Source organism: Euphorbia lathyris, chromosome 7 (genome assembly GCF_963576675.1).
Source record: "Euphorbia lathyris chromosome 7, ddEupLath1.1, whole genome shotgun sequence".
Lineage (NCBI taxonomy): Eukaryota > Viridiplantae > Streptophyta > Magnoliopsida > Malpighiales > Euphorbiaceae > Euphorbia > Euphorbia lathyris.
This window is the reverse complement of record NC_088916.1, coordinates 78,419,694-78,445,399: the sequence shown is the minus strand read 5'-3', so window position 1 is coordinate 78,445,399 and position 25,706 is coordinate 78,419,694. Positions and strand designations below refer to the sequence as shown.

At 32.6% G+C, this 25,706-nt stretch overlaps 1 protein-coding gene across 2 annotated transcripts; it reads right to left on the bottom strand.

The window, feature by feature from the left end:
- Positions 1–3,770: 3,770 nt before the first annotated feature.
- LOC136235866 (agamous-like MADS-box protein AGL11) lies at positions 3,771–25,388 on the bottom strand. 2 transcript variants are annotated; one of them, XM_066025939.1, is made up of 9 exons: positions 25,230–25,388; positions 24,496–24,683; positions 17,723–17,804; positions 8,684–8,745; positions 8,503–8,602; positions 7,243–7,284; positions 7,111–7,152; positions 5,463–5,639; positions 3,771–3,995 (listed from the first exon to the last, which is right to left on the bottom strand). In XM_066025939.1, exons 2-8 carry the CDS (start codon positions 24,675–24,677, stop codon positions 5,511–5,513), a joined length of 639 nt encoding a protein of 212 aa, XP_065882011.1. In that variant the 5' UTR covers positions 24,678–24,683; positions 25,230–25,388; the 3' UTR covers positions 3,771–3,995; positions 5,463–5,510. The 2 variants fall into 2 exon arrangements, with proteins under 2 accessions (XP_065882011.1, XP_065882010.1); XM_066025938.1 differs by having other exon boundaries at positions 5,463–5,617.
- Between the last annotated feature and the right edge of the window lie 318 nt (positions 25,389–25,706).

The following is a 25,706-nucleotide window of genomic DNA, read 5'->3' as shown; positions in this document are numbered from 1 at the left end:
TTTTTGGGGCCAATCTCCAGCTTCTATCTTTGCTGCTAAATTATCATCTCCCAATTAAATTGAATATTAACTAGAATTTCAAATTAACTAAAATTTCTATAGAAAATATTTAATAGATTTAATAGAATTGGACGCTGACGGCAGGGGGAAAAATCCTAATCAATATTGATAAGCTACTGGGGTGGGCTTAGCGTGCTTTGAAGGCCGAACCCACCTAGGTTTCGAATAGGGATCCTGTTGCTAAGGTAGCCTTGAGAAGTCCTATCGACGGGGAAGATCCCTTGTGTATGGGTATCCCGCAACTCCCAGTTCCCAGTCAACTCCGACGGGTTAGACTGAACTGCCGATCGATGGCGCTAGCTCCACCTTAGTGGGTGGTCCATCAGAAGAAGAATTAGGCCAAAAATTAGGATACATTCTGAGAAAATAAAACTTCCATCGAAGAGAAGCAAATGAAAGGCTTTCATAAAAATTCTCGTAGAATCGAGAATGAAATTTTCAGGAAGGAGAGGTGGTGTTCATTTGTTTTCTTATTAGGCCAAGCAACTAGCTAGTTTCCCCACCAGCTTTCCAAAAAAACAGGGAGATCTGCTGCATCTGAAGGGTTCTCTTGGTCTAACTTTCAGTCCTATACTGTTAATCACATTCTTTGCATTCTCCGATGCCGATTGGGCTGGCTGCCCAGATAGCAGACGATCCACTACCGGCTTCTTCGCTACTCTCCTCCTTCACCTCTCCACAATTCTTTTGCTCTCCTCCTCCCCCTTTCCTCCACAAATTTTCTATTTCATCTCTCCCTTCCCTTTTCTTTTCATTTTCCTCCATTCCTTCTTCTAATTACTCCGGCTAGCTTCCAAATTTCCTAAGCTATGTAATTTCTTTCATAAAATTAGGTTATTTTTCATTTAGGGTTTTTAATTTATAATTTGTTGAATTAATTTAGTGATTTGTTGAATTATTTTAGGGTTTTGATAGTTTAGGGAATTTGTAGGGTTTTGATAGTTTAATTTGTTGAACTAATTTAGGGTTTTATTAGTTTAGGGAATTTGTAGGGTTTTGATAGTTTAATTTGTTGAATTAATTTAGGGTTTTGATTTAGGAATTTTAGTGTAGGGTTTTTATAGTTTATGGAATTTATTTTAGGTTCTTCTTTAACTTAGAGGTTATGATTTTGGGTTTTCAATTTAGGTTACTTTACTTTAATTTAGGGGTTTTGATTTTGGATTATTGATTTAGTGTTTTTAATTTGTAGAATAAATTTAGATTCTTTAATTTAGTGATTTTGATTTGTGCCATATTTTTTTTTTAATGTAGAACAACAAAAAGATGGACAAATTTGTTATCAGATTAAAAAGAAATCCAAATGAATCATCCTCGGATAGTAATCCGGTTGAGCAAGAAAGTGATAAAAGAGTTCGTATTGAACTTCTCACAAATTGCTTGTTGTGCTACATTGAGAATATTTCTTTTAACAGTGTTGAAGATGAAGCCATTTTACAATATTTTCAAAATTCTGGATCTCGAAGAATAGATTTTCCATCTATCGAGAGCGTGTCCGTTGTCAAAAAATAGGTACATTTTCCAGTAATATAGTATATGTAACAAGTACTTTTTAGCATTTATTTATCAATACAATTAAAATTTTGTATAATTTGATTTTACTTTTTTATATATGCAAGATTTTTTTTTTAACCTTGGGCTAAAATTATCCCCCCGATTCTGAAATTCTGGATCCGCTACTGACCCGAACAGATTAACACGATTGTAGTACGAAAGTTTTTAAATTTGATTTGGATTTATTCTTTTTGACACGAACCCAAAAATAATACGATATGAATATGATAATTGCAGGATCTATTAAACCTTTGATTAGTTTTTTCTTACTAAATTTTTTTTATTGTTGCATGAGACTGCAATCGGTTTTAGGACCGTTATATATATTTAGTATTTAATTCTAGCTTCTTCGTGTCTAATACATGGCAACTATAGCAATTGTTGCATGAGACCTTCTACAACAAGTTGTATGAATTATTTATTAAATTGATGTAATTGGTTAATATTAAAAGTAAAATTTTATTATTTTAAATTTTAATAGTAAAATTATTTTTTACCATTATAAAAAATTTCAATTTGATTAAAAGTTTAACTTATAGTGAAGGTTAAGAATACTTTTTATTCACGTAAATGTCATTGGATTTGAAATGTCTACGGTGCCCGCTATGGTTACTTTGTTTTTTACAAAGTACCGTTACTTGGTGTGGTTTTCACCATTGGATGATAGAGCATAAAATTAATCCATTGGTGAAAACCACACCAAATAACGGTACTTTGTAAAAAACAAAGTAACCATAGCGAACACCAATGTCTACAACATAAATCCATTTTACCATATGTTAATATTTAATCAATAAATATCTAAAACGGATTCTCACTAGTCAAATTCTAAATAACATTTAGTCTAATTTTCTTTTTTCTTCCTATAATGCTATTAGACAAATATAATATTAGTTGGTTATTAAGTTTTCTTCTCTTCTAATACTCATTTTTTCGAGATTCAAGTCATTCACTTGTAAGCTGAAAAATAAATAATTAGTATAAGTTTAATAGTATTAAACACATTAGAGAGTTCCCCATCTGCGGTCGGTCCTTGTCTTTGGAGAATTTTTTTCCCTATGTCCACTCCATGAAGAAAGTTAATAGAGTTTCTCCATTCCTATTGGACGAATCCTCATCCCAATTGTAATCCTAGATGTATACTATCTCATGTGAGATAATTGGTGTTAAAAAAATAAATATAAGTGATATCAATTAATTAATCAAATGTATTATTCCAGAATCATTATGGTTTAACATTCTAGATCCATATACACCTCCATTATAGTATATTAGAAGTCGCTAATTACTAATCTAGCCTATTTGAAGGGGTTCATTAACATATTTGATCCACTTTGCTTCTATCTCACAAAATTAGACACTTGCATCCACTTTGGACAAGAATACCTTTATTTCAATTCACCTTCTTCCTCAGACTCTCAACGTCTTCTTCTCCATCCCAAACCGACGAAAAGATGGTGGTTTATAGAGGGAAGAGATTATGTTCCGTTAAACTTTTGAAGAATTAGTGTCTGCGGAAGAGGATTAGGATGAAAAGTTCAAAAAATGAGAAAGAAAAAAAAATCTAACAATTGAGCAGTCGCATTTGTGACGAATTCGTCACAAATGCAATAAAAGTTGTCGCATTTGTGACGAAATGCGATAAATTTCGTCTCAAATGCGACAACAATGGAGGAAAATGGAGGAAATTGGAACGATAATGTTACAGATGAAGAAAGAGGCAAGACCAGCAAGAAAAGCAAGCGTATAAACTAAAAACATACAATTTCTACGGGAAATTGAACATAATATTTCAATAACCTCAAAAATCGCTAACGATTGGTATAAGAAGAAGAAGAAGAAGAAGAAGAAGAAGAAGAAGAAGAAGATGATGATGATGATGATGATGAAGATGGAGCAGGAGCATATGGATCGATTGAATACTAAGGATAATTTTATCCAAAATGGAGAGAACTAAGGATAATTTTGTCTAAAATGGATGAAAGTGTGTAATTTGGTGAGATGGAAGCAAAGTGAGTTAGATATGTAAATGAACCCTTTAGTTGGGTTAGATTTGTAATTTGCCCTATTAGGAAATGATCCACATCCAAATCAAAGACAATTAAGAATAATCACTCATCTTAAATTAAGCTAATTTAAATTAAATGCAATTAAAATATGGAAATATGTATTTAATATTCAATAATATCTCTAAACAACATTAGTGCATATTGAATTAGCATAGAATAGATTGATCCAGTTCATTAAATATCTGGGAAATACATAACAAACAATAATTGGAGACTTAAGAGTTTTGGTTTTTGGATTACTGATTAATATATACTAATGTATATATCAGCATACACCATTTATTCATTCCATACATATCTCCAACTCTTTACCTGCATTAATCCAACAAATTATCATTAACATAAATACAATTAATTCATGTGATAAGATATTAATTTAATCCACGTACAAAATATTATAATTTTAAGCCAAACATTTACCGACCGTATAATTTTAAGATGAGATTTTTTTATTAATACAAATAAAAAAAATTGTGCAATTACAAGTCTTATTGGGTGGGTGGAACATGAAATTGTACATGAAAAAAAAATTCACCGTCTATTAATAAGGCTTGAAATCACACCGTCTTGTAAACGTTGGGTTTAAGATTGCACTACCTAAATCCGCTCTTCTGAATAACCATAATGCTAGATTTGTACAAGATTAGCTATATGATTATAATTAGGGGCGAGTGGATTTAGCAATTAACATGCAATTTTAAGCCTAATGTTTACCAGATGATGTAATTTCAAGTCTTGTTAACAAAAGATAAGTTTTTTTTATTAACAAAAGATGTTGAATTTCAAACCTTATTGGGCGGTCAGAACATTAAATTTCAAAAATTCATCTTCCGTTAACAAGGTTTGAAATTGCACCGTTTTGTAACATTAGGGTTATAATAATAGCTGACTAAATTCGCTCTTCCCAATAACTATAATGCTAAATTTATACAAATTTAGCTCTATGGTTATAATTAGGGGAGAGTGGATTTGGCCTCATTTACAAACAGTGCAACCTTAAGTCTAATGTTTATCAGATGGTGCAATTTTAAACATCTTTCATGGAAGATGGGTTTCTTCATTAACAAAAGATGTGCAATTTCAAACCTTATTAGGTGGCCCGAACATGAAATTAGACATAAAAAACAAATATTCCATTAATAAGACTTGAAATTACATTGTCTTATGAACATCCGCTCTTCCCAATAACCATAATGCTAAATTTGTACAAAGTTACCCCTATGATTATGATTAGAGGAGAGTATGAACTTTGCTTTCATGTACAAAACAATGCAATCTTATAACATTTATCAGATTGTGCTAAGTCTCGTTAATGGAATATAAGTTTTTTTCAATTAACAAAAGACTTGTAATTTCTACCTTTATTGGATGGTCACAACATAATAAAATTGTAAAAACTCATCGCTTAAAATTGCACTGTTTTGTAAACGTTAGAGTTATAAATCCGCTCATCCCAATAACCACAGTGCTAAATTTTAGCCCAAGCGTTCACGTACAAATTAATGCAATCTTAATTCTAACGTTTATCAAACGGTGTAATTTCAAATCTCCTTAACGAAAGATCATTAACAAAATATGTGCAGTTTCGAATGTTATTGAGTAGTCAAAATATGAAATTGCAAAAACTCGTTTTCCATCAATAAGGTTTGAAATTACACCGTTTAGTAAACGTTAGAGTTATGATGGCACGGAATAAATCCGCTCCTCGGAATAATCATATCTTATCCCAAAATTTGAATTAGTTAATAATAAAAAGATGAGAAAATAAAGAGAAAATACCCAAGATGGAGCATCTTCTTGTCAGGGTGAGAAAAAGAAGTGGAAGGCTCAATCATGTGGGAACCAAAGAAATTGCGAGAGGTTAATGCCTGGATTGCATTCAGCTCTGCTCCACTCACCATGTTCGCCTGCTGAAGCCTCTCTATTTCTGCTATCTGTTGTTTCACAAATGTTCATCTATATACATTAATTAAATTAGTTCCTTTTTTTTTTAATTATTATTCGCAATTGATACCTATGTTGCACGGACACAAAAACGAAAAACGATACCAGAAAATGTTAGTTGCGGGGGAGAAACGGGTATCTATGATCCAAAGAAAGTTTCAAGCCATTCTATGGGGACTCCAATAATAGCAACAAAAATCGAATCTAGGCGTAGTGTCATAAGAAATGTTTACTTATTGTTGAGCCCGCTCTTATTGACGGGAAATGTCATTTCTAGAACATAATTTTCATAACAATACCCTTCAAATCATTGCGGATCTAGTCCAGAGTCCGGGAGGCTCACTCCCAGGCACTGTCCTCCCCTACGTACCGGTGGTTTTGGACCCTGACAGCCTCCCTGATTTTTGTTTTATATTTATGTTTTTATCTCAAGACTTAAACAATCTAATTTTTGAATTAAATTTTGATTTATGAAAATGATAAGAAATTTATAATTAAAAATAACATATATAAATTATAGAATTTTTAAGAAATTAAGTTTCAACTTATAAAATATTAAAGATACCCATTTTATTTAAAAAAAAAAAAGATAAATATATCTTTCAGAGTGAAGATTTTTAATTTTTGGCTTAAAGTATTATTTGACCTTTGATTTATCTATTTTTTTTTTCATTTGGCCATTGACCTATTAGTTGGTCATATTTGGTCCCTAACTTATCCCAATTGGTGAAATTTCACCCAATTTGTATGAATATTTAACGGAATCGTTATCTCATTGACGAATAACGATATTTTGACACTTGAACTTGACACGTGTATTTCTTAAAGTTTCTGTTGCCACATTATGTGGAAATAATTAATTAGATTAAAAAAACAATAAAAACAAATTCTAAATTAAAATCTATTAAGTTCTAGTGTCAAAATATTGTTACTTAACAATGAGATAACGATTCAGTTAAATTTTAATACAAATTGGATGAAATTTCACCAATTGGTATAGATCATGAGCCAAATGTAACCAAATAATAAGTTATGGGCCAAATAATAAAATTTTGGATAGATCAGAGGTCAAACAGTGTTTTAAACCTTAATTTTTTAACTTTCAACATATCAAAACGACGATGTTTAAGGTGCTAGAGGCCAATATATTTTTGCCCAGTCCTAATGACTTTTAGGCTTAGCGCTTTTAAATTTTAGCTTTCAACACACTAAAACCACGTTTAAAATATTGGAGGCCACAAACAAAATTATCCAACCTTAATGGGTTGGACTTTAAAAACCTAACCCTAATTCTATGACTCTGACTTCGATATTGATCGCAAAGCTAACTCAAATATAGATTCTTAACTCCGTCATTGCTTCAAATAGAAATATAAATAAATACAGATACATACCCAAAACATTTTTGGTATTAAAGAGAATTGTCCGTGCAGCATAGATGATCAGTCATTACTCAAAGTGGAATATTAAAATTTTCCAATACCTTGGTTCGGAGACAAACACTTTCATTTTCCAGCTCAATTTCCTACCAAATAATAATAGAATATAATATAAGCTTTGATTAAAAATAAGAAAAAAAAAAAAAAAGAATTAGCAACGTAGAAGACGAAATTACCCTTTTCTGCAAGTACTCAATTTCAGCCAGCAGCAATTCATGCTGTTCAAATCAAACCACAAGTAACACCAAAGTTAAATTTTCAAATTATCATCTCACATAAACGTAAAAATAAAAAGTAAAATAGAAATACTCCGTAAACTTACCCGGAAAAGTGTAGATTTATTTTTAACTTATAATATAAATTTATTTAAAAACAATTTTATCCTTAATAATAGAAAAATTGAAAGGAAACTTATTTGACCATTGTTTAACTATTACATCCAACTTTAGTTATATTTAAAATATTTACTATGCTACTAATATAATTACAATCAATAATATCAAAATGTCAATAACTAAGTCCGTCACAAATAAGTTAATTACAAGAAGATTATTTAAGTATCGAAAATATTTACTATGTTAAGCTCCATTTATTTGCCAAAAAATATTGGGTAATAGAATTCTTTTTGTTGGGAATAACAATGAAAAACATAAAAAAAAATGATGAGTGACTACTATTTTCAAAATGATAAAAAGAAATGAATTTAGTGTTAAAAAAGACTTAAGAAAATGTTTTACGCTTTTTAAAATGGTAAAACATGTTCCCTACTTTATTCGTATAATTTTTTGTTGACTAACCTATAATTTTCTGTTATCTTATTTTCTTAAGCAAACAAACAACGAAAAATCTGAAAAATTCCATACACAATATTTTCCGACAAATAAATAGGACCTTACCAATACAATTTCAAACAATCTGCCAAAATACATGACACTACTTCAATTTATCAATAAATTTGTTTGGAAAATTCGATGTAACAATTAAATAACAATCAAATCAATATATTTAAATTTTTTTGCTATGTAGGAGTAAAACTGATCTTTTTTATTTTTAATATTAAAAGTAAATTTGTATTATTTAATAGGTATAAGGTAACAAAATAGATCTATAGTTTTTGGAGAAGTATCAATTTAGGCTTCACGTATAAAATAAGCTTAACGTTTCAAAAAGGTATCAATTTAGGCCCCAATTAAGGAACATGATACGTCATTTATATTACTCCGTTAAGTTCTATCAATTGTATGTGGAGAGAGAAATCAGAAGTTAACATAGTAATATGAATAATGTATTACTTCCAGTTATCGAAATTTAAATTGGTACCATTTTTTAAACATTAAACCTATATTATTGCTATTTTATACTAAATTGACCCTATTAACATGATAGGATATATTAATAATGTAAATGTTATATTAATTAAGGTGATAAGTACGTACCTTCTTAGACCTGATTCTAGTAATTCCTCGTTCAAGCCTATTCTCAAGTTGTTTAAGCTCCTTCACAGTTAGGGAACTCAACGAGTCTCCCATTAGATGCCTTCAATTAAATGATAAAAATCATAAGCATCAAATTAATTAATTAATTAATTAAGAATTAAGGATAAATTAATTAAATTACCTGTTTGAATTCTGCAGCATCTGAATTTGTTGGCGCAGCTTTGCTGACTCTTGTTGGTAATACTTCATTCAGCCCAATAGATTTCCCATATTATTAGTTTTAAGTAATCAAATCAACAATTATTTAATTAGTACATGGAGACTACATATGTAAATTTGTTAACCCTAGAAAAAAAAAAATATTTATATATATGTTAAAAAAGACTTATTTATTAAAAGTTAATAACGGACCAATAATGATAGTAGCCGAATAGACTAATGAGCACACTTCGATTAGTGTATAAACGCTATTAACATGTGGACTGATGAGAACTGGATTCGTAATGTATCAATCTCTATATTTATACCTTTGATTATAGGATGTCAGTTTCCTTGTCAAATCTCACCAAGTCCGTAAGAGGATATTCCTCACTGACTTTCTTACACGTATCTCAAGTCTCTATTAGGGTACACAAACTACTGAACTGCCAGGATTTTACTTGACATCTTATAAATAGAAAAGATAATTCATCAGTTAAACGTGTGTCATAACGAAACTAGAATTCTACTATTCTTCATCTCCTTGCTCAAAGGTTGCATAACTTAAATACCAAAGTGAGGTCATTGGTTTTCGACCCTCATTTGATCAATTTTTTTTATGTGTGTTATATCAGGAAAGTATCATCTGAAATCACCGGGTAAATTTCATCCATGGTGTACAACCTTTACCCTATTTCACACTTTGGTGTACAACCTTCATTTTGTCTCATTAATATGTACGAACTTATATGTGACCTCCCACTTTAGTGTATAGCCGGTTAAAATGACCGGTCAACGTCAGTCAACACGCCACATCATCTTTTTTTCATCTCTCCCATTTTAAAATGTGGGACCCTAAAATTGAAATATCCAAAATATCCTTATCTCTCCTTCATTTTTACCTCCATCTCCTCTCTTTACTTGATCCTGCTACTTTCTCTCTCCTTCCTTTCTTTTTCTTTATTCACTTCTCTCTCTATCTTTTAATTGATCTACAAATCCATATATTGAATTTCAAAAAAAAAAAATCCACGAAATAAAAACTCACATAAACTGAAATCCAAAAAATTCAAGTGAATCCATAAATCCAACAAATTAATAAAACTTAAAATCCATTAGAAGTGAAAATTTCAAATAGAAAAACATCAGAATGTTGGAAAAATCCCCATCTTCTACGAGATATGGATCTGCAATATATCTACAACTCCTAAACAATCCTAAAAAAAAATCCTCAGAGATCTGAAACTTATAAACAATCGTCGTCCGATGTGGCTAAGATGGAGAAGCTTCGAAAATTAGGAATTTTATCGGAATCGGACTGCAGAAACTTCTTCAAGTCCTTAGAAACAATGGCAACCTTATTGGAAGAATCTATAACCATCCAATTTATGAACTCCGGCGGACTTCATTACTGAACGGTGGTTCGCGAAGTTGGAGTGAAGAAAGAGGAAACAAAGAAAGAGAAGAAAACGCCATTATTTTCTTGATGAGGTTCTTGTTCTTGTTGTTGGAGTGAAATTGGAAGGAAGGGGATGGGAAGATGATAACTACGAACTGAATCTACAAGTGGTGGAGTGGAGATGGCGGCTGCACAAACCCAGGTTTCCCAACTTGGATCAGATTGAAATTGTAGAGGAGAGAGAGTGTGTCCTTTAAAATCAATTATTAAAGGTAAGGGTACTTTAGTAATCTGAGCATGTGGGTCCCTTTTTATAAATATAAAATATAAAAAATTGATGATATGGCGCGTTGACTGGCGTTGACCGGTCATTTTCACCGGTCATACACCAAAGTGGGAGGTCACATATAAGTTCGTACATATTAGTGAGACAAAATGAAGGTTGTACACCAAAGTGTGAAATAGGGCAAAGGTTGTACACCATTAATGAAATTTACCTGAAATCACCCTTAGGAGTTTCTTCTCGTACCCATAATAAATTAGTGCGGTGAGCGTGGAACTTATACTACATTACCCCCCCCCCTAGTAACTAACTTTACTTGTCCAAATGCAAGCTCCTCTCATGAACTCAAGACTCATTTGCATGTTGGTGGTAATTGCATGCAATTCCTAGAGATTACTCCAGGTCTAGACAAACACATGAACGAATGTCTAAGCTCACTAGAGCCACATAGTAGAAATTTCATGGACGCGATCACTAGGAAGCTCATCGATAACGTGGACATCGTCTAATACACTATGAATGAGATCAGAGGAGAGCACATTGCATAGATGGCATTGGTCCAGGCCCAAATCAAACAGAAGAAGGAGCTATCAAACGCTCGAAAAACCAAGATTCCATCGCCTATTCCACTATACATCATATTATTCATAGCGGCCCCGATAGAAGGAGATCTCACCTACCTCTAGGCAGGCGAACTCGAGGGGAAGATCTAAAGAGAGGGCACACAGTCCATGCAGACATCGGAACTGTTTCCCTCTAGCGAAGCACTCGTTTCGAAATACTCCATCGAGCCCAAATCTCCACAAGAATGGCAAAAAATTTGGAGGAATTTCGTTGAGCCTAAGCCTCATTGTAATCGATGTTTTCATTTAAGAAAGACCACTAAGCCAAGATCTTTTCGAGGTCGACGATCATTGCGTAAGTAAACTCCTCCCAAAAGTTAGGAGGATTACCAAGCTTCAATGGAATCATCAGTGATGAAGTAAGCTGAAGGTTGAAGAGCTCCATGATAGATGCAAGAATTGATGCTTGCATTCCCGAAGTTATGGATACCATTTCACCACTTCCCTCACCATCTTGAAGGAGCCAACATCTCGCGGTTTCAAGTATCCATATCTAAAAGAATACAATGAGATAGGGTATCCAATATTGCATGTTAAAAACTTCAAAAGGTCATTGGAAACTATAATGGAAATAGATACCATCATGTGTCAATTATTCCTAACCATCCTAAAAAGAGTGGATGCCTATTAATACGAACAACTCCTGATGGGGTGCATTCGAAGTTTCAATCAGATGGCCATAAAGTTTGCCCAACACGTCATCACCTCCCTTTTGGAGCTTAAAACCATGCAAGACCTTAACTATTCGGTCTAGGAGAGGGATGGAACTCTTTACGAATGGACAGAAAGGTTTTAGAAAACTGTTATACAAGCTCGATATCTAATTGTGGATGCGGTAGTGGATGCCATGGATGCAAACTGCCCGAGTAAATACATGTCTAAAGAGCTTACTAACAAATGGGCCTAGTCTTTCCTAGACCTCATCCAACAGACTAGAGATTTCTAAATATGGGACAGACAAACTCAACCCACTACTGAAGGACCATATGGGTTTGGGCAATTACTTAAAGTGACAATAATATGGGGAAAGAGAGAGACCACATGAGCGACCATAACATGATTCTGCACCTCTTAATGCGCCAAAGAAAGAATTTTTATATTGGGTCGAGAAAAACAAGAAACATATTGAGTACCCTCTAAAGCTCAAACGCTCCATTCAATGAAGAAACATGACTTATTGTGAGTCCATAAAAGTGAGGGTCACGATACAGAAGAATGCATACATCTAGCTTTGGATTTAGACAAGATGGCAGAGAAAGGCCTATTGGAACACTTCCTTAAGAAATCAACTAAGGCACCATATTTGAGAAAAACCTCCCAAACTTTATATCACGGACAACCAAGGTTCATTCGCAGTGCGGGCTAAGTCAAGTGCCCAACGGGCCCGATGGAAGGGACAAGGGGCAAAGCGGTTATTTTACCATGTCTCGAGACTAGGCGAGACAACTAAAATCACTAGGCACATGAGTAGGCAGCAATGGGGGCGGAGGCAACCAGGCAGCGACCAAGTGATATCGGGGCAAGAAGAGTGCCCCCCTATAGTGTGTCTTATAGCGACTGGGCAGCCAGGGGTAGTGGACATTCAAATGTTCTATTCACCACTCATCCACTACGGAAGCCACACAAGTCCAATTGGTATGAAACTTTGTAGGATGGTCTAATATGTCATTTAGAGCCTATGGAACAAATATTGTGAGGGAAAATATTTCTGTGTTGGAATAATTGGCTAGAGGCTTAGTTGCAGGCCCGGTAGGATTGGCCAGTCAGTAGCACCAGGCCGGTGCGGGGACAACAAGCTATAAGAACCTCCAGATCTGATTTCCAGCGAAAACAAGTGTTCAAATGGATAGAGAAGACTCTAATTAGACCCAATGATGCAGGAGGAAAGTGCCAAGAAAGACCCAAGAGTTTCTCTTTGTGAAGGGAAGCTTCCTAAGTCAACTAGTTAACAAGTCAATAAGAGAAGACTTGGACTTTGAATAGTTGACTTGAGTATGAGCTGATTTCTGGAGTGAATTACAGCCTTTTGATTGTTTTGATCCTGACCTTTCATTTTTAGCAAGTAGACTACAAATAGAGGTTAGGCATTTCATTATAAATCAAGTTGTTGTGAGTTTGTAAGTAAGTAGGAAAGGTTGAGAGTTGAGTAATCCAGCAACCTTCACTTGTATAAATTGTGTAGAGCATTCTTTTTTATCAATAAGAGATATAAATTGACTGTTCTCAAATACTTTGTGTAACGCTTTTAAGTCTTCCGCTGCAACACGGTTATTTATTCTATTATGCTGCATTTTTGTTCTTGCTATGTTCCATCGTTCGAGCAAGTTCGAGTTGAGGCTGACTAGCATTTCCGGCAGAACTGCTAGTGCCACACGGGGTTTGGGTAGCGTGAAATCTACGCTCGTGACATTTAGCTTGCACTCCCGAGGGTTGACAAATGTGATTACCGTAGGGCCTCAAGGGGATAGGTCGATGAAACCGAAGAGAATATATGAAGACAAACAAATGATATATAAGTTCAACTCAGAGTTCTTATCCAGCAATATAAAGATGACACCTTGACGAGCGCTTAAAGATGCACTTATGATTGAAGTGTTGATTGAGAACTTCACAGTTCGTCGAGTATTTATAGACACATGTAATTATATCTGATATCATCACCAAAAAAGCATATGAGAAACTCTAGATAGAACTGAAAAAGCTAGTACCCTCTCTAGGTCTTCTAGTAGGAATCAGTGGCCATACCATCCCTCTATTAGGTAGCGTCAAGTTAAGATTGAGGTAAGCTACAGCCACACAAAGTGGCGCACCAAAGCATAGTTCCTTGTAGTGGAAACAATTCTCCTATACAACGCCATCATAGGTCGACCACTTATCTCAGGGTTAGTATGTTTACTTTCCATATACGATATAACATTGTAGATCCCCACAAAAAGGGAATTAAAAGATAGCTTAAGAAACATATATGGCGTCACTCCAAATGAAACCTACGGAGAACATCCCAGAGGAAGAAAATGAGAGGGCAGAGTTAGTCGCTAAACTGGAGACCATATGGTTGGAAGAAGGGAAATCGGTTCAAATGGTGACATAACTTCCAATCGAAGAAAAGGAAAGCATAATGGGACACTCAGGTTGATGTTGTCGATGTCTCACTAGAGGTCATGACCCACACGTTAGCCGTGGACCCATATATTTAGGCGGCTAAGCAAAAGAAAATAAATCATGGGGTGGACATACAAACAATAATAACATTTGAGAATCACAAACCGAAGTGGGATGCCAATATGGTGCTAGTAAAAAAAGCAAACATCAAATAAAGATTGTGTGTTTACTTCACTAATCTAAACAAAGCTTTCCCTGAGGACTCCTACCCTGCATTGACATAATCATCGAATCGACAAAAATGATATGCCATATAATCAATGAGAGACGTAAAGGCTGTATATCATCAGATCCTAATGACCCCCTAAAGATATGGAAAATATCAGCCTCATCCTGTGTGAAAGGGCATATTTATACGAAGTCATTCCTTTCGAGTTAAAAGACACTAGAGCTGGAAACTAGAGACTAGTAAATAAGATATTTAAGGACATCATTAGGGATATGACTAAGATCTGCTTAGATGATGTGATCGTTAAACGCAATATCATAGAGCAACATGCACAAGATCTTGAAATAGTCTTCAAGATGCTCTCAGAGTTCGAACTGAAATTGAACCTAGATAAGTGCACCTTCGGAGTAAGTTACAGAAAATTCCTCAGGTTCATGATTTTTGAAAAAGGGATGAAGGCTAATCTGGATAAAGCTTAATGGCAGGATCAATTTCGTCGATCGATTCATTTCCTATTTAGAAAAGTGATGCATGACTTTCTACAAGAGTCTGAAGGGGATAAAAAAAATTCAAATGTACGATAGAATGCCAAGCGTTATTCGAAAGGCTAAATGAATTATTAGCCTCCTGCTTTGCTGAGTTGGCCAGTTCTTGGTGAGAGATTTTTCTTATATGTAAGTGTATCTATAAAGTCTGTGTAGATGGTGTTCATTCGAGAAGAATGCGCAAAGAAATTTATCATTTATTATGTAAGTAGAGTCCTAAGAGATGTTGAGACCAGATATCTGAAGTTGGAAAATCTACCTTACGAAGTATTACTTTCCATACAAAAGCTCTGAAAATACCATCAAAGCTAATCAATTATAGTTGGGTCAGGAAATTCCACATCTAAATGGACTTCATACGCCTCTCCATTGTCAATCAGAGAAAACACCTCCATCCAAAAGGAGAAATCTGCATCTAAATACTTCTTCCTTTTCTTCCTAAGGACGAGGGTCTATTATCAATTTAATCTTCGAAGACCAAGAGCTATTGCTCATAAGATATTCCCCAATTGACGTCCTTACACGTGCCTCAAGTCTCTACACAAGCTCTCAAACTGCTAGTTGTGCAACTAAAGGTACATCATCATGAAACACTAAAATTTTACTATTTTTCATCTCCTTCCTCAAATGCTCTCTTAACTAACCCCAAATTTGATCCCTTCTATATTTTATTCCAGAAAATTATTCTCTGAAGTCATCCTATGAGTTTCTCCTTGTATTTTTCCATATAAAAAATTTAAACCCTGATCTTTTTTTTCTTTGATAGTAACCATGATCTTAATTTCTTTTATTCTATCGTTGGCGTCATAACTAACTAATTAAACTCTTCTTTCTCTTACTTCCTTTTTTTTTAATCAAAAAATACTTTACTGGCTGATATCAGCTAAAAGAATAGAAGACAAAAGAGAGGGGCAGAGTGCCACTCATCACGGACAGACGAGGAACTGACTGCTCTCGCTAAACAATGAGCTGCACAGTTCGCTGACTGTTTGACAAAAGAGATCAAAGAATTATCTAACTCTTGGAATAAAAGAATGCAATCACTAATTATATCAAAAAGGTAGGAGAGTGAATGATGGCGACCATTAATAGCTTGAACTACTGAGAGACAGTCAGAACGGATCTCCATATCTTTGTAGCTGTTAGCTTTGATGGCCTCTTTAATTGCAATTGCCTCCGCTGTTGTAGGATCAAAGTTACCTACAGAGCTGCCGTGTTTGGCAAACGCACAACTACCTTCATGGTCCCGCAAGATGAACCCGAATGAACAATAGCCTTCATCGTGAAATAGCCCAGCATCGACATTACAGGCCAATTTTCCAATATCAGGGGCCTTCCAATTCTTAGTTATCCTTAGACCGGAACCTGGTTTGTTTTGTTTTAAACTTTGTTTCTCTTACTTTCTTTATCTACAAGACTTCATCATTCAAACTTATAACTGAGGTGTTACTATTTAAGAGATGAATAATCGTACAAAAATTTAATTGTTCATATGCCCCTAAAATTATCATCAAAGCTCCATCACTTGTGAGCATTGAATTGGTATTTTATTCAAAACAAAATTAATGATTTTTCTTGGTTTGTGTAGGGGTAAATTACATATGTGATGTACAACTTTTATCCTATTGGACATTTTGGTATACGACCTTTAATTTTGCACATAAAAATATACAACCTTTTGGTGACTTCCCACTAAAGTGTACAGTCGATAATTGTGACCGGTCAACGTGAAATCAATGCGTCACATCAGCAATTTGACCTCCATAAAAGTCAAAATTGCTGATGTGGCACGTTGACTTTGTGTTGACAATTTTTATGGAGGTCAAATTGTTGATGTGACGCGTTGATTTTGCGTTGACCGGTCACAATTATCGGTTGTACACTTTAATGGGATGTCATCAAAAGATTATACATTTTTATGTGCAAAATTGAAGATTGTACACCAAAATATAAAATATGACAAATATTATATACCACACATATATAATTTACTAGTCTTTGTAAAATTTGTACAAGCTTTAAGCTAAATTTACTTTTTCTATAATAAAATCATATATACTTTTATAAAAAAAAAAAAGCATAAAGCTCACAGTGGCCCTTACACTATATCTTAAAAATCAATTAGATCCTCAAACTACTAAAATCACCAATCAAGTCTTTAACTTATTTAGAATTGTTCTAATAATCTTAAGAATTCATAGTAATCTAATTATAATCCAATAATTAAACACATAATTAAGTCATTTTTTTACGATGTAGATTTTACTTCCTACTTCGCATTAGCAAAAGACAAAATCTTCCTTAATAAAGTTCTAACCCTATTTTCTTTTTCCGTCTTATTGTTTAATTATTGGGTTATTGATTAGATTATTATCAATTATTAACATTATCTATACTAGATAAGAGAGTGAATTTTTTTTTATTTCTAAATAGATTAAGGGTTCTTTTCATAAAAAAAGATTAAGGATTTGATTGGTGATTTAAATAGTTTAGGGAGTTAATTGATTTTTAAGGTATAGTTTAGGGGCCAATATGAGCTTTATGGAAAAAAATTATCATATTCGATTGCTTATTTGATACCCCATCCTCTTTTAAATGGATATCCTTGGGGGTGAGCATCGGTTCAGTTTGGTTACTAATCGAACCAAACTTTCGGTTAATCGAATTGAAGTTTGTATTATTTTCATAACCGAACCGAACCGAAAAAGATTGGTAACCAAATTTTATTTAACCAAAAAATTTCGGTTCGGTTCGGTTTGGTTACCGATCGAATAACCGAAAACTCACAATATTTAATTTTTATATATTTTTGTTTAATTGGTTTTTAAATAATATATTTACCTGAGCATTAATTTCTGTGATAGAACTAGTATTAGAACTGTCTGAACAAGCCTTCTTGTATCTGTCGATTGTTGATTTTATGCTGCATAATATAAATTAGAGATAGATTAATTTTAATTAATTACATGCATCAACAATTAATATGCTCAAGTTTTTAATTGTTTTTCTAATCAGCAATAAACATTTTTGCATTTTCTTTATTTCCATTTCCATTATGTAATTCATAATTAATTTATTGTAGGTTTTATAAAATATTAAATCTATAAATTAGCATTTTCATATAATATATGGAGAATATAATTTTAACATCTTATAAAATTTATATCTCCTGAGAATATATTGTTTTAAATCAAACTCACTGAATTTGAAGCTGTAAAATTACGTGAAAATTTGAAGTTGTAAAATTTGAAGTCGTAAGGTTTTATTCCTTACTTTTCTTATTGTACTTGTTGTTTTCCTATCTATAAAATGATGTACGTATTTTTATCAAAAAAAAAAAAAAATTACGTGAAAAGAAAATAAATTAAGTGATAAAGTCTAATTTTTCCCAATTATTTTTAGAAAAATGCAGTTTATCCTAACATATGATATGGTAAAATTGTATCTCAACGTTTCAAACAAATTTAATTATACCCCTACCTAATTAAAAATTTGAATATAGTATAGAGTCGGAAATGAGTTGAGCTACTAATGAGAGGTTTGACGTTCAGTTTGATAAAAGCTTGATTATATTCGACTTTATTTATAAACGAACGGAACTTGAGAATGACTTTATTTATAAAGAGCGTGAGCAGACTCAATTATAGGTTCATGAACAAGCTCCATTATAATGTTCATGATATGCTCGTGAGCAAGCTTTGTTCAATTATTTTTTTATATGTTGAACTTGAGCTCGAACTCGTCAATTTTCTAACGTACTAAATATGAACAGGCCAAAGTTCGCTTCAGCTCGGCTCAATTGTAGTCCTGCTACCATATCAGATTTTCCATACAAATATGTCGACAAATTAATATAGTTTCATACATTTTGACATGTTGTTTATAGATATGTATGTTAGTAATAAAGTAAATATTTTTAGACAGTTTTTTTTTATGCTACTAATTAACTTATCGTTTTGGCCGATTGTATATAATTATGTTTGTAACATAATAAACAAATTGAACAAAATTGATGTTCGGAAAGATCCAATATTTATTTTCTTTGAAAAAGGAAAGATCCAATATTATAGATTAATAACGAGTTTAATAAAAAGAATACTATGTTCAAATTTTTACTATAGGGATAAAATTAGTTTTGTTTGAAAACGTTAAGATACCTTAACGGGACGTTTGGTATTCTATTGGGATAGGGATAGGGATAAAAGTTGGGATAGATATAAGGATAAATGAATGGGATAAGGATAAAATATGATAGTCGAGAATTATTATCCAATGTTTGGTATGTTGGATAGGGATAGAGATAAAATAATACATTTTACTATTTTAACCTTATTTAAACTACATAACATTAATTTGAGGGATAAAATAGACTTTCCCATCCTATTAAAATCGCAGGAGCTTATCCCACCTCCTTATACCACCCCTCTCTTGGGTATAGGATTTGAGGGATAAGACTCATATCCCGCTCTTATCTCCCTAAACTATCTCTAAAACAAACATGGGATAATTCGTCTCAATTTTTTTTATCCCTATTCTCGTGTCGTTATCCCCTCTAACAAACACCCCATAAGGGTAAATATAGTCTCGGGTATATTACATTCATGACCACTGAACTTTACCCATTTTAATTTGTGGCCATTGAACATAGGTTTGGTCACTGAACTTTACACTTTTTAACACTAGTGGCCATTTAATTTAACTAACTCCTCAAAATGATAGTTAACGACCTCAAAATGAAAATATTCAAGAATTAAAGTTGTTCAGAAGGACATTTACCATGAAATCGTATTTTTTATTTTCCAAAATTATCTTTTTTGGAGTTTTCTCTCTGTAAAAATTCACACTCTCTCCTAACCAAACAACACTTAAATGACCTAAAAATGAAAATTTTCAAGAATTAAAGTTCCTTAGAATATCATTAACTCTTCGAATTTTTTATTTTGAGATCGTGAACGGTCGTTTTAAGGCGTTGAGTGGCCACCGATGTCAAAAAGCGTGAAGTTCAGTGGCTATACCCTTAATAATTGAAGTTCAGTAGCCACAATATTAAAAATAGGTAAAGTTTAGTGGCCATTTGTATAATTTACCCATAAATATAGTCCCGGATAACAAAACTTAGGGTTAAATTGATATCATTTCAAAATAATTTGAGACGTCAAGTTCCATTACACATAGAATGCACCATTTCACAAACATTAAAACCAAAATAATACGATTTTATACGATGGGACTAAGTGTCTGTTTGTTTTCAATTTTCAAAACTGCTTTTTGTCTTTTAAGTCTCAACATGAGATAGAAAATGTTTGGTAAAAATTCGAAACAGCTGCTTTTTACATAAAAATCAACTAATATATGCTGTTATCAGTAACAACAAATAACAAACAGCTAACTGCAGCAGCAAGCAAACAGGAGCTGATAAAACAAACGGCCCTAAATTGAAATTTCCCAAAAACCTTGAGAATTATTTTTTGATACATTAGGAAAAAATAAAAGCATGAAAAGTCAAAGAGAAGAGCAAAAATGGGGCATTGAAAATGAAGAAAATGGGCTAGAAATAGAATTGAGTAGGTGAGGTTGCAAAGAATCATAAAATTGGAAGACATTGTTAACATTCATGGCCACTCAACTTTACCATTTCTTACCTTAAAGTAAATATAGTCTCGGGTAAATTACATACATAGCCACTGAATTTTACTCATTGAATTTTACGGTGAATATTAAAATGGATAAAGTTCAATGGTCATGGATGTAATTTACCCATATATATAGTCCCGGATAACAAACTTAGGGCTAAACTAATATCATTTCATAAAAATTGAGGCGTCAAATTCCGTTACACAGTATTATAATTAGACCTTTTTACAAACATTGAGCCGGACTAGATTGATACTCTCCCAAGAATCTTCTAACTTTTTTAGTATTTTATCCAAACAAAAAAAAAGCATTAAAAGTCAAAGAGAAGAGCCAAAATGGGGCATTGAAAATGAAAAAGAATGGGCTAGAAAGGGAATTTAGTAGGTGAGGTTGCAAAGAATTAAAGTTCCTTACAATTTTTTGAATTTTTTATTTTGAAATTGTCAATGGTGTTTTTAAACGTTGAGTGACCACCGATATTAAAAAAATGTAAAATTTCAATGATCATACTGCTAAGAATTGAAGTTCAGTAACCACAATATTAAAATGGGTAAAGTTCAGTGGCCATGGGTATAATTTACCCGTAAATATAGTCCTGGATAACGAAACTTAGAGCTAATTTAATATCATTTTAGATAACGAAACTTAAGGATAAATTGATATCATTTCAAAAAAATGACACGTCAAGTTCCGTTACACATAAAATTGTACCATTTCACAAAATGATACGAAGATTATATACCATTGGGACTAAATTGAAATTTCTCAAAAAAACCTTGAGAATTATTTTTGGATACATTATCCAAACAAAAACAAAAATAAAAAGGTATTAAAAGTCAAAGAGAAGAGCCAAAATGGGGCATTGAAAATGAAAAAAAAAAGGGCTAGAAATAGAATTGAGTAGGTGATGTTGCAAAGAATCACAAAAATAGAGAAACAGAAGCAGAAAAGAGTGGTGTACTTTTGGGGTGTGTTATTGATTCATAGAGGAGAAACAAAGAGGCAGTTGAATATTGAATATTGAATAATTAGAAATCTTTTTAGGACATTGAGAAGTGAGGTTTTAGATTTGCTTCTCCTAAAATGATAATTCTTAAAGCTTAATATGGAAACATTAGACCAACCAAACTCCCGTTTTAACTAACATTCAAACAGGTAAACTTCAGACTATTATGAATGCTTTTTTTAACTAAAGATTTTCATAGATTTCACTCCAACTTTTTGGATACTATCCAAAACAAAACAATATATAGAGAGAGAGTTTAAGTTAGTGAAAACATCAAACATTTTAATTGGGAAAAACCCATCCAGAAAAAAAGCGGTTAGTTAAAAAAAACACTGTGGTTACATTGATTTATGGGTTAAGTTGCAAAAATATTTCTACCATTTTGGGTCAGAAGTAACTTTACCCATAACATTTAAAATGGTCCAATTTTACCTCTAAGCTAGAAGTCAAGAGCAATTTTACTCCTAACATTGATAAATTGGGTCAATTTGAGAAATAATTTATCAAAATGTCTTCTCGGTTATGAATCTTGTCATTTACACTTCACATGTACGTCATTTTATCAATAACAAACCACAAACATATTTTGGGATGTGAAAAAAAATAAAAAAAATAAAACAATGTTTTTGTAAGAATTAGACAAAAAAAAAAAATTCACTGATTTTATAAATATTAATCTCTAATTCTATTATTAAATTACAGAAAACATGTTATCTCTTCCTTTAGAACGAATTGATATCTAATTGGTGCAAAATAAAGAACAAAAATGTATGTATTTTATAATAATGTCTGAAATTGATACAAATTATCAACGTTAGGGGTAAAATTATTCTTGGCTACAAATGTTATGGGTAAAATTGCACCATTTTAGACGTTAGGATAAAATTGCTCCTGACCCAAAACGTTAGGGTATTTTTGCACCTTAACCCTTGATTTATAGAGGAAGAACTAATGTTTTTTTGTTGTCAAAACGAAAACTGTGTTTGTCGACATGTGCAAAATCGAGAACTTTTGAATTGACATTGTCCGTTAATGACTTTAAAATAAACATTTTCAAAAATTAAAGTTATTTAGTATCAGATTTACTATGAACTATATTTTTTTATTTTTTTAAATCATCGTTTTTTTTAGCTTTAAAACTTTTGAGCTTTCTCTCTCCTTACCAAACAACACTAATGTCAAAACTTTTAAGTTTTCTCTCTACTCACCAAACAACACCTAACCGCAAAACTAAAAAGTTAAAAATTTAAAGTTGCTTAAAATATAATTAAATTCTTGAAAATGTTAATTTTGAGGTTGTTAACGACAAAATTGACAATATCAATAAAAAATCCTTGATTTTGTAAATATAACGACAAGCACCCTCTTTATTTTGACAACAACAAAACTACAGTCTTTCATTTGCAAATAAATATGATCACAGATTTTATTTTTTTTATTTTCTTTATTTATTTTTTGGTAAAAAGGAGGGCAGGAAGCCCAAAGGAGCAAAAACAGAAAAAACAAGAACTATAGAAACAACTTATTTGCAGATTATTTTTTTTACATTAACCCTAAAAAATATACAACCCCGTTATTACAACATGTTACCATTTTGAGACATTCTACCATACTCCCGAAATAATATATCCAAACAATAAAAAGTAGAAATGCATATAGATAATTGATGATATTCTGTAGATATAGTAGAATTTCTATACTATTTTTTTTAAAAGTAAATGAAAATAAGTCGCCTAATTAAAATGATAGAATATGTAATTTAGGGGATTCTAAAGGAAGCCTCCAAGTCGATAAGCGGTGACCGGAGTGGTAAATAGTTATGCCTCAGGCTTGTTAGAGCATCTCCAAGAGCCTCTTAAATTGACTCTTAAGTTAAAATTTGAGGAGGGAGAATGAAAAATCAGTTCCAACAGTCTCTTAGTGGCTCCTCAAATCACTAAGAGTCACTCCATCCGTTCTATTAATAGAGAGCATCTCTCCATCTCTTAGTAGCTCTTAATTCATTTTTTATTGATAATTTATTATTGAGGAGTCTCTCTCCTCACACTATTGGTAAATATAACAACAATTAATAATTTAATTGATAAAATAATAAATAAAAAGTGAATATAAGGAATATTATTGGAGATGATATGTCTTAGTCACTTTTAAATCACTAAGAGTCAATTATTTATATTATTTTTAGAAAGTGCACAAAAGTCTCTTGGAGATGCTCTTAGCTTTTAATTTCCATTCCGCACTTTCTCAAAATTTAACTGATAAATGATTTTAAAATTTCACTTTATTTTATAGTTTATTTTGACGGTGAGAATGGCTTAACTTTACCTAAAAAACTTTATAACCAAAAAAAAATCTCAATCGTACGATCTAATTTGGGATAAGAAATCAAAATAGGTTGAAAAAAATTAGAGTATTAATTTAAATTCAACATACAAAATAACACTAATGTAAACTTCACGTTAAAAAAGAGTATCAATTTAGATCTCGAAATATGACACGTCATTCATATTACTTCCATTAAGTTCTGATTTCTCTCTCCACATTCAATGGACAGAACTTAACAGAGTAATATGAATAACGTATCACGTTCCGTTATCGAGGTCTAAATTGATGTATTTTTTAAACGTTTAGCCTTATTTTATATGCAGAGTCTAAATTGATACTTTCAAAAAAAAAAAATCTCATATCTATTTTGGCAGCTTATTCCCGCCTAATTTCTCTTAATTTCGTAAAAAATAAAAATTTGGTAGGAATTAATTAATTTGTCTTAATTAGAGGAAAACAAGGAAGATCGTAAAGAAATGTGGAAGCTAAGAGAAGAAACAAAAAAACGCATGAAACCCTAAGAAAGCAGCTGCAATAATAAGAGTAAACACATCATCATCATGTTCAGCTCTTCCTCTCAGAGATTGCAACACGAAAATGGAAAATAATCTAATCTCCGTTCTGATATATAGAGAGAGAAAGAAGTTACTTGTTATTAGAGTACTCATAGAGCCGGCCACGACTTGAGAAGACGATGAGCGCGACTTCAGCATCGCAGAGAACAGATAGTTCATAAGCTTTTTTCAGTAATCCATTTCTTCTCTTGCAGAATGTCACCTGTCGATTCGTCGTGTTCTCTATTCTCTTTATCTCTATCTTTCCTCTTCCCATGGCTGCCTGCAATCAATTTAACAAACATGTTCATCTCAATATCGTACTTATTCCGATCGAGATCCATCCATCTCAATCCAAAACCAGTTCAATTAGGGTTCTTCTTCAGATCAGATCTACATAATCCAAGCAACAAAATATAGATCTGGCACAGAAAAACGGAGCGGAGACGACATTCATATCCATATCTAATCAATGAACAGGTCAGATCAACTCAAATCAAATCAAATCAGATCAGAATCTACAGATTGACATGATTTAAATCTAGTACTAGTGCATATGCGATTGCGATGCGACTTTGTTTCCTCTTTTTTCTTCTCCTGTTGAGCATGTGTGTGTGTATATATATATATATACTTGTATCCATTAGATAAGAGAAGAAACAAAAGAGAAGCAGTTTTTTTAGAATTTTATGAGCAAATCTAGTTTGGAATGGTCTGACAGAGAGCTTGAGATTGAGAAAGAGAGAGAGAGAATCTGATATGGAAAAGGATAAAAAAAGAGAGAAGATAGCAAGTAATTGATATTTTTAGATGAAAGAGCAACACAGACCTGAAGTTAATTTTGGGTGAGAGTAGACTTCCCTTCCGTTCCGGCGACTTCAGCTTTCGGAAAATTTTTAGAATCCCAAAGAAGACAAAGTGCTTACACTTCGCTCTCTATCCCCCTATTTATAGGGCTTTCTTTCTTTGTCTATCTTTTCTAGCCTGAGCAACAAACTATGCCAATTTCAATTTTATTTACTCTTGCATTGAATAAAAGAAAGAAAAATAAAGTCTGTGGATGAAAAAGACCTGAGTGTTGTTGTTTTGCCAAAACCTCATACATGAAGTTGCTGTTTTAGCTAAATTAAACAGCTTTGCAGGTGCAAATTCGCACTATTTTCTGCAATTTCTGTTTTATTACTTGTATGCCCTTCTCTACTCTTATTTTGATGTGGTACTGTCATCAAATTAATGCATGGATGGACCTTGATTCAACTTTCTGGAATTACCATTTGACTCGTTAATTAGGGTTTATGGTGCTTTC

Bases quoted from the DNA above. Each gene is read 5' to 3' on its own strand.
- LOC136235866 (XM_066025938.1), bottom strand. From the start codon at position 24,677: ATGGGAAGAGGAAAGATAGAGATAAAGAGAATAGAGAACACGACGAAT. The intron at 8,603-8,683 runs GTAATTTAATTA...ATTTAATTGAAG, and splicing joins ATGCTGCAGAATTCAAACAG to GCATCTAATGGGAGACTCGT. The intron at 7,285-8,502 runs GTACGTACTTAT...TGATTTGAACAG, and splicing joins CTAGAATCAGGTCTAAGAAG to CATGAATTGCTGCTGGCTGA.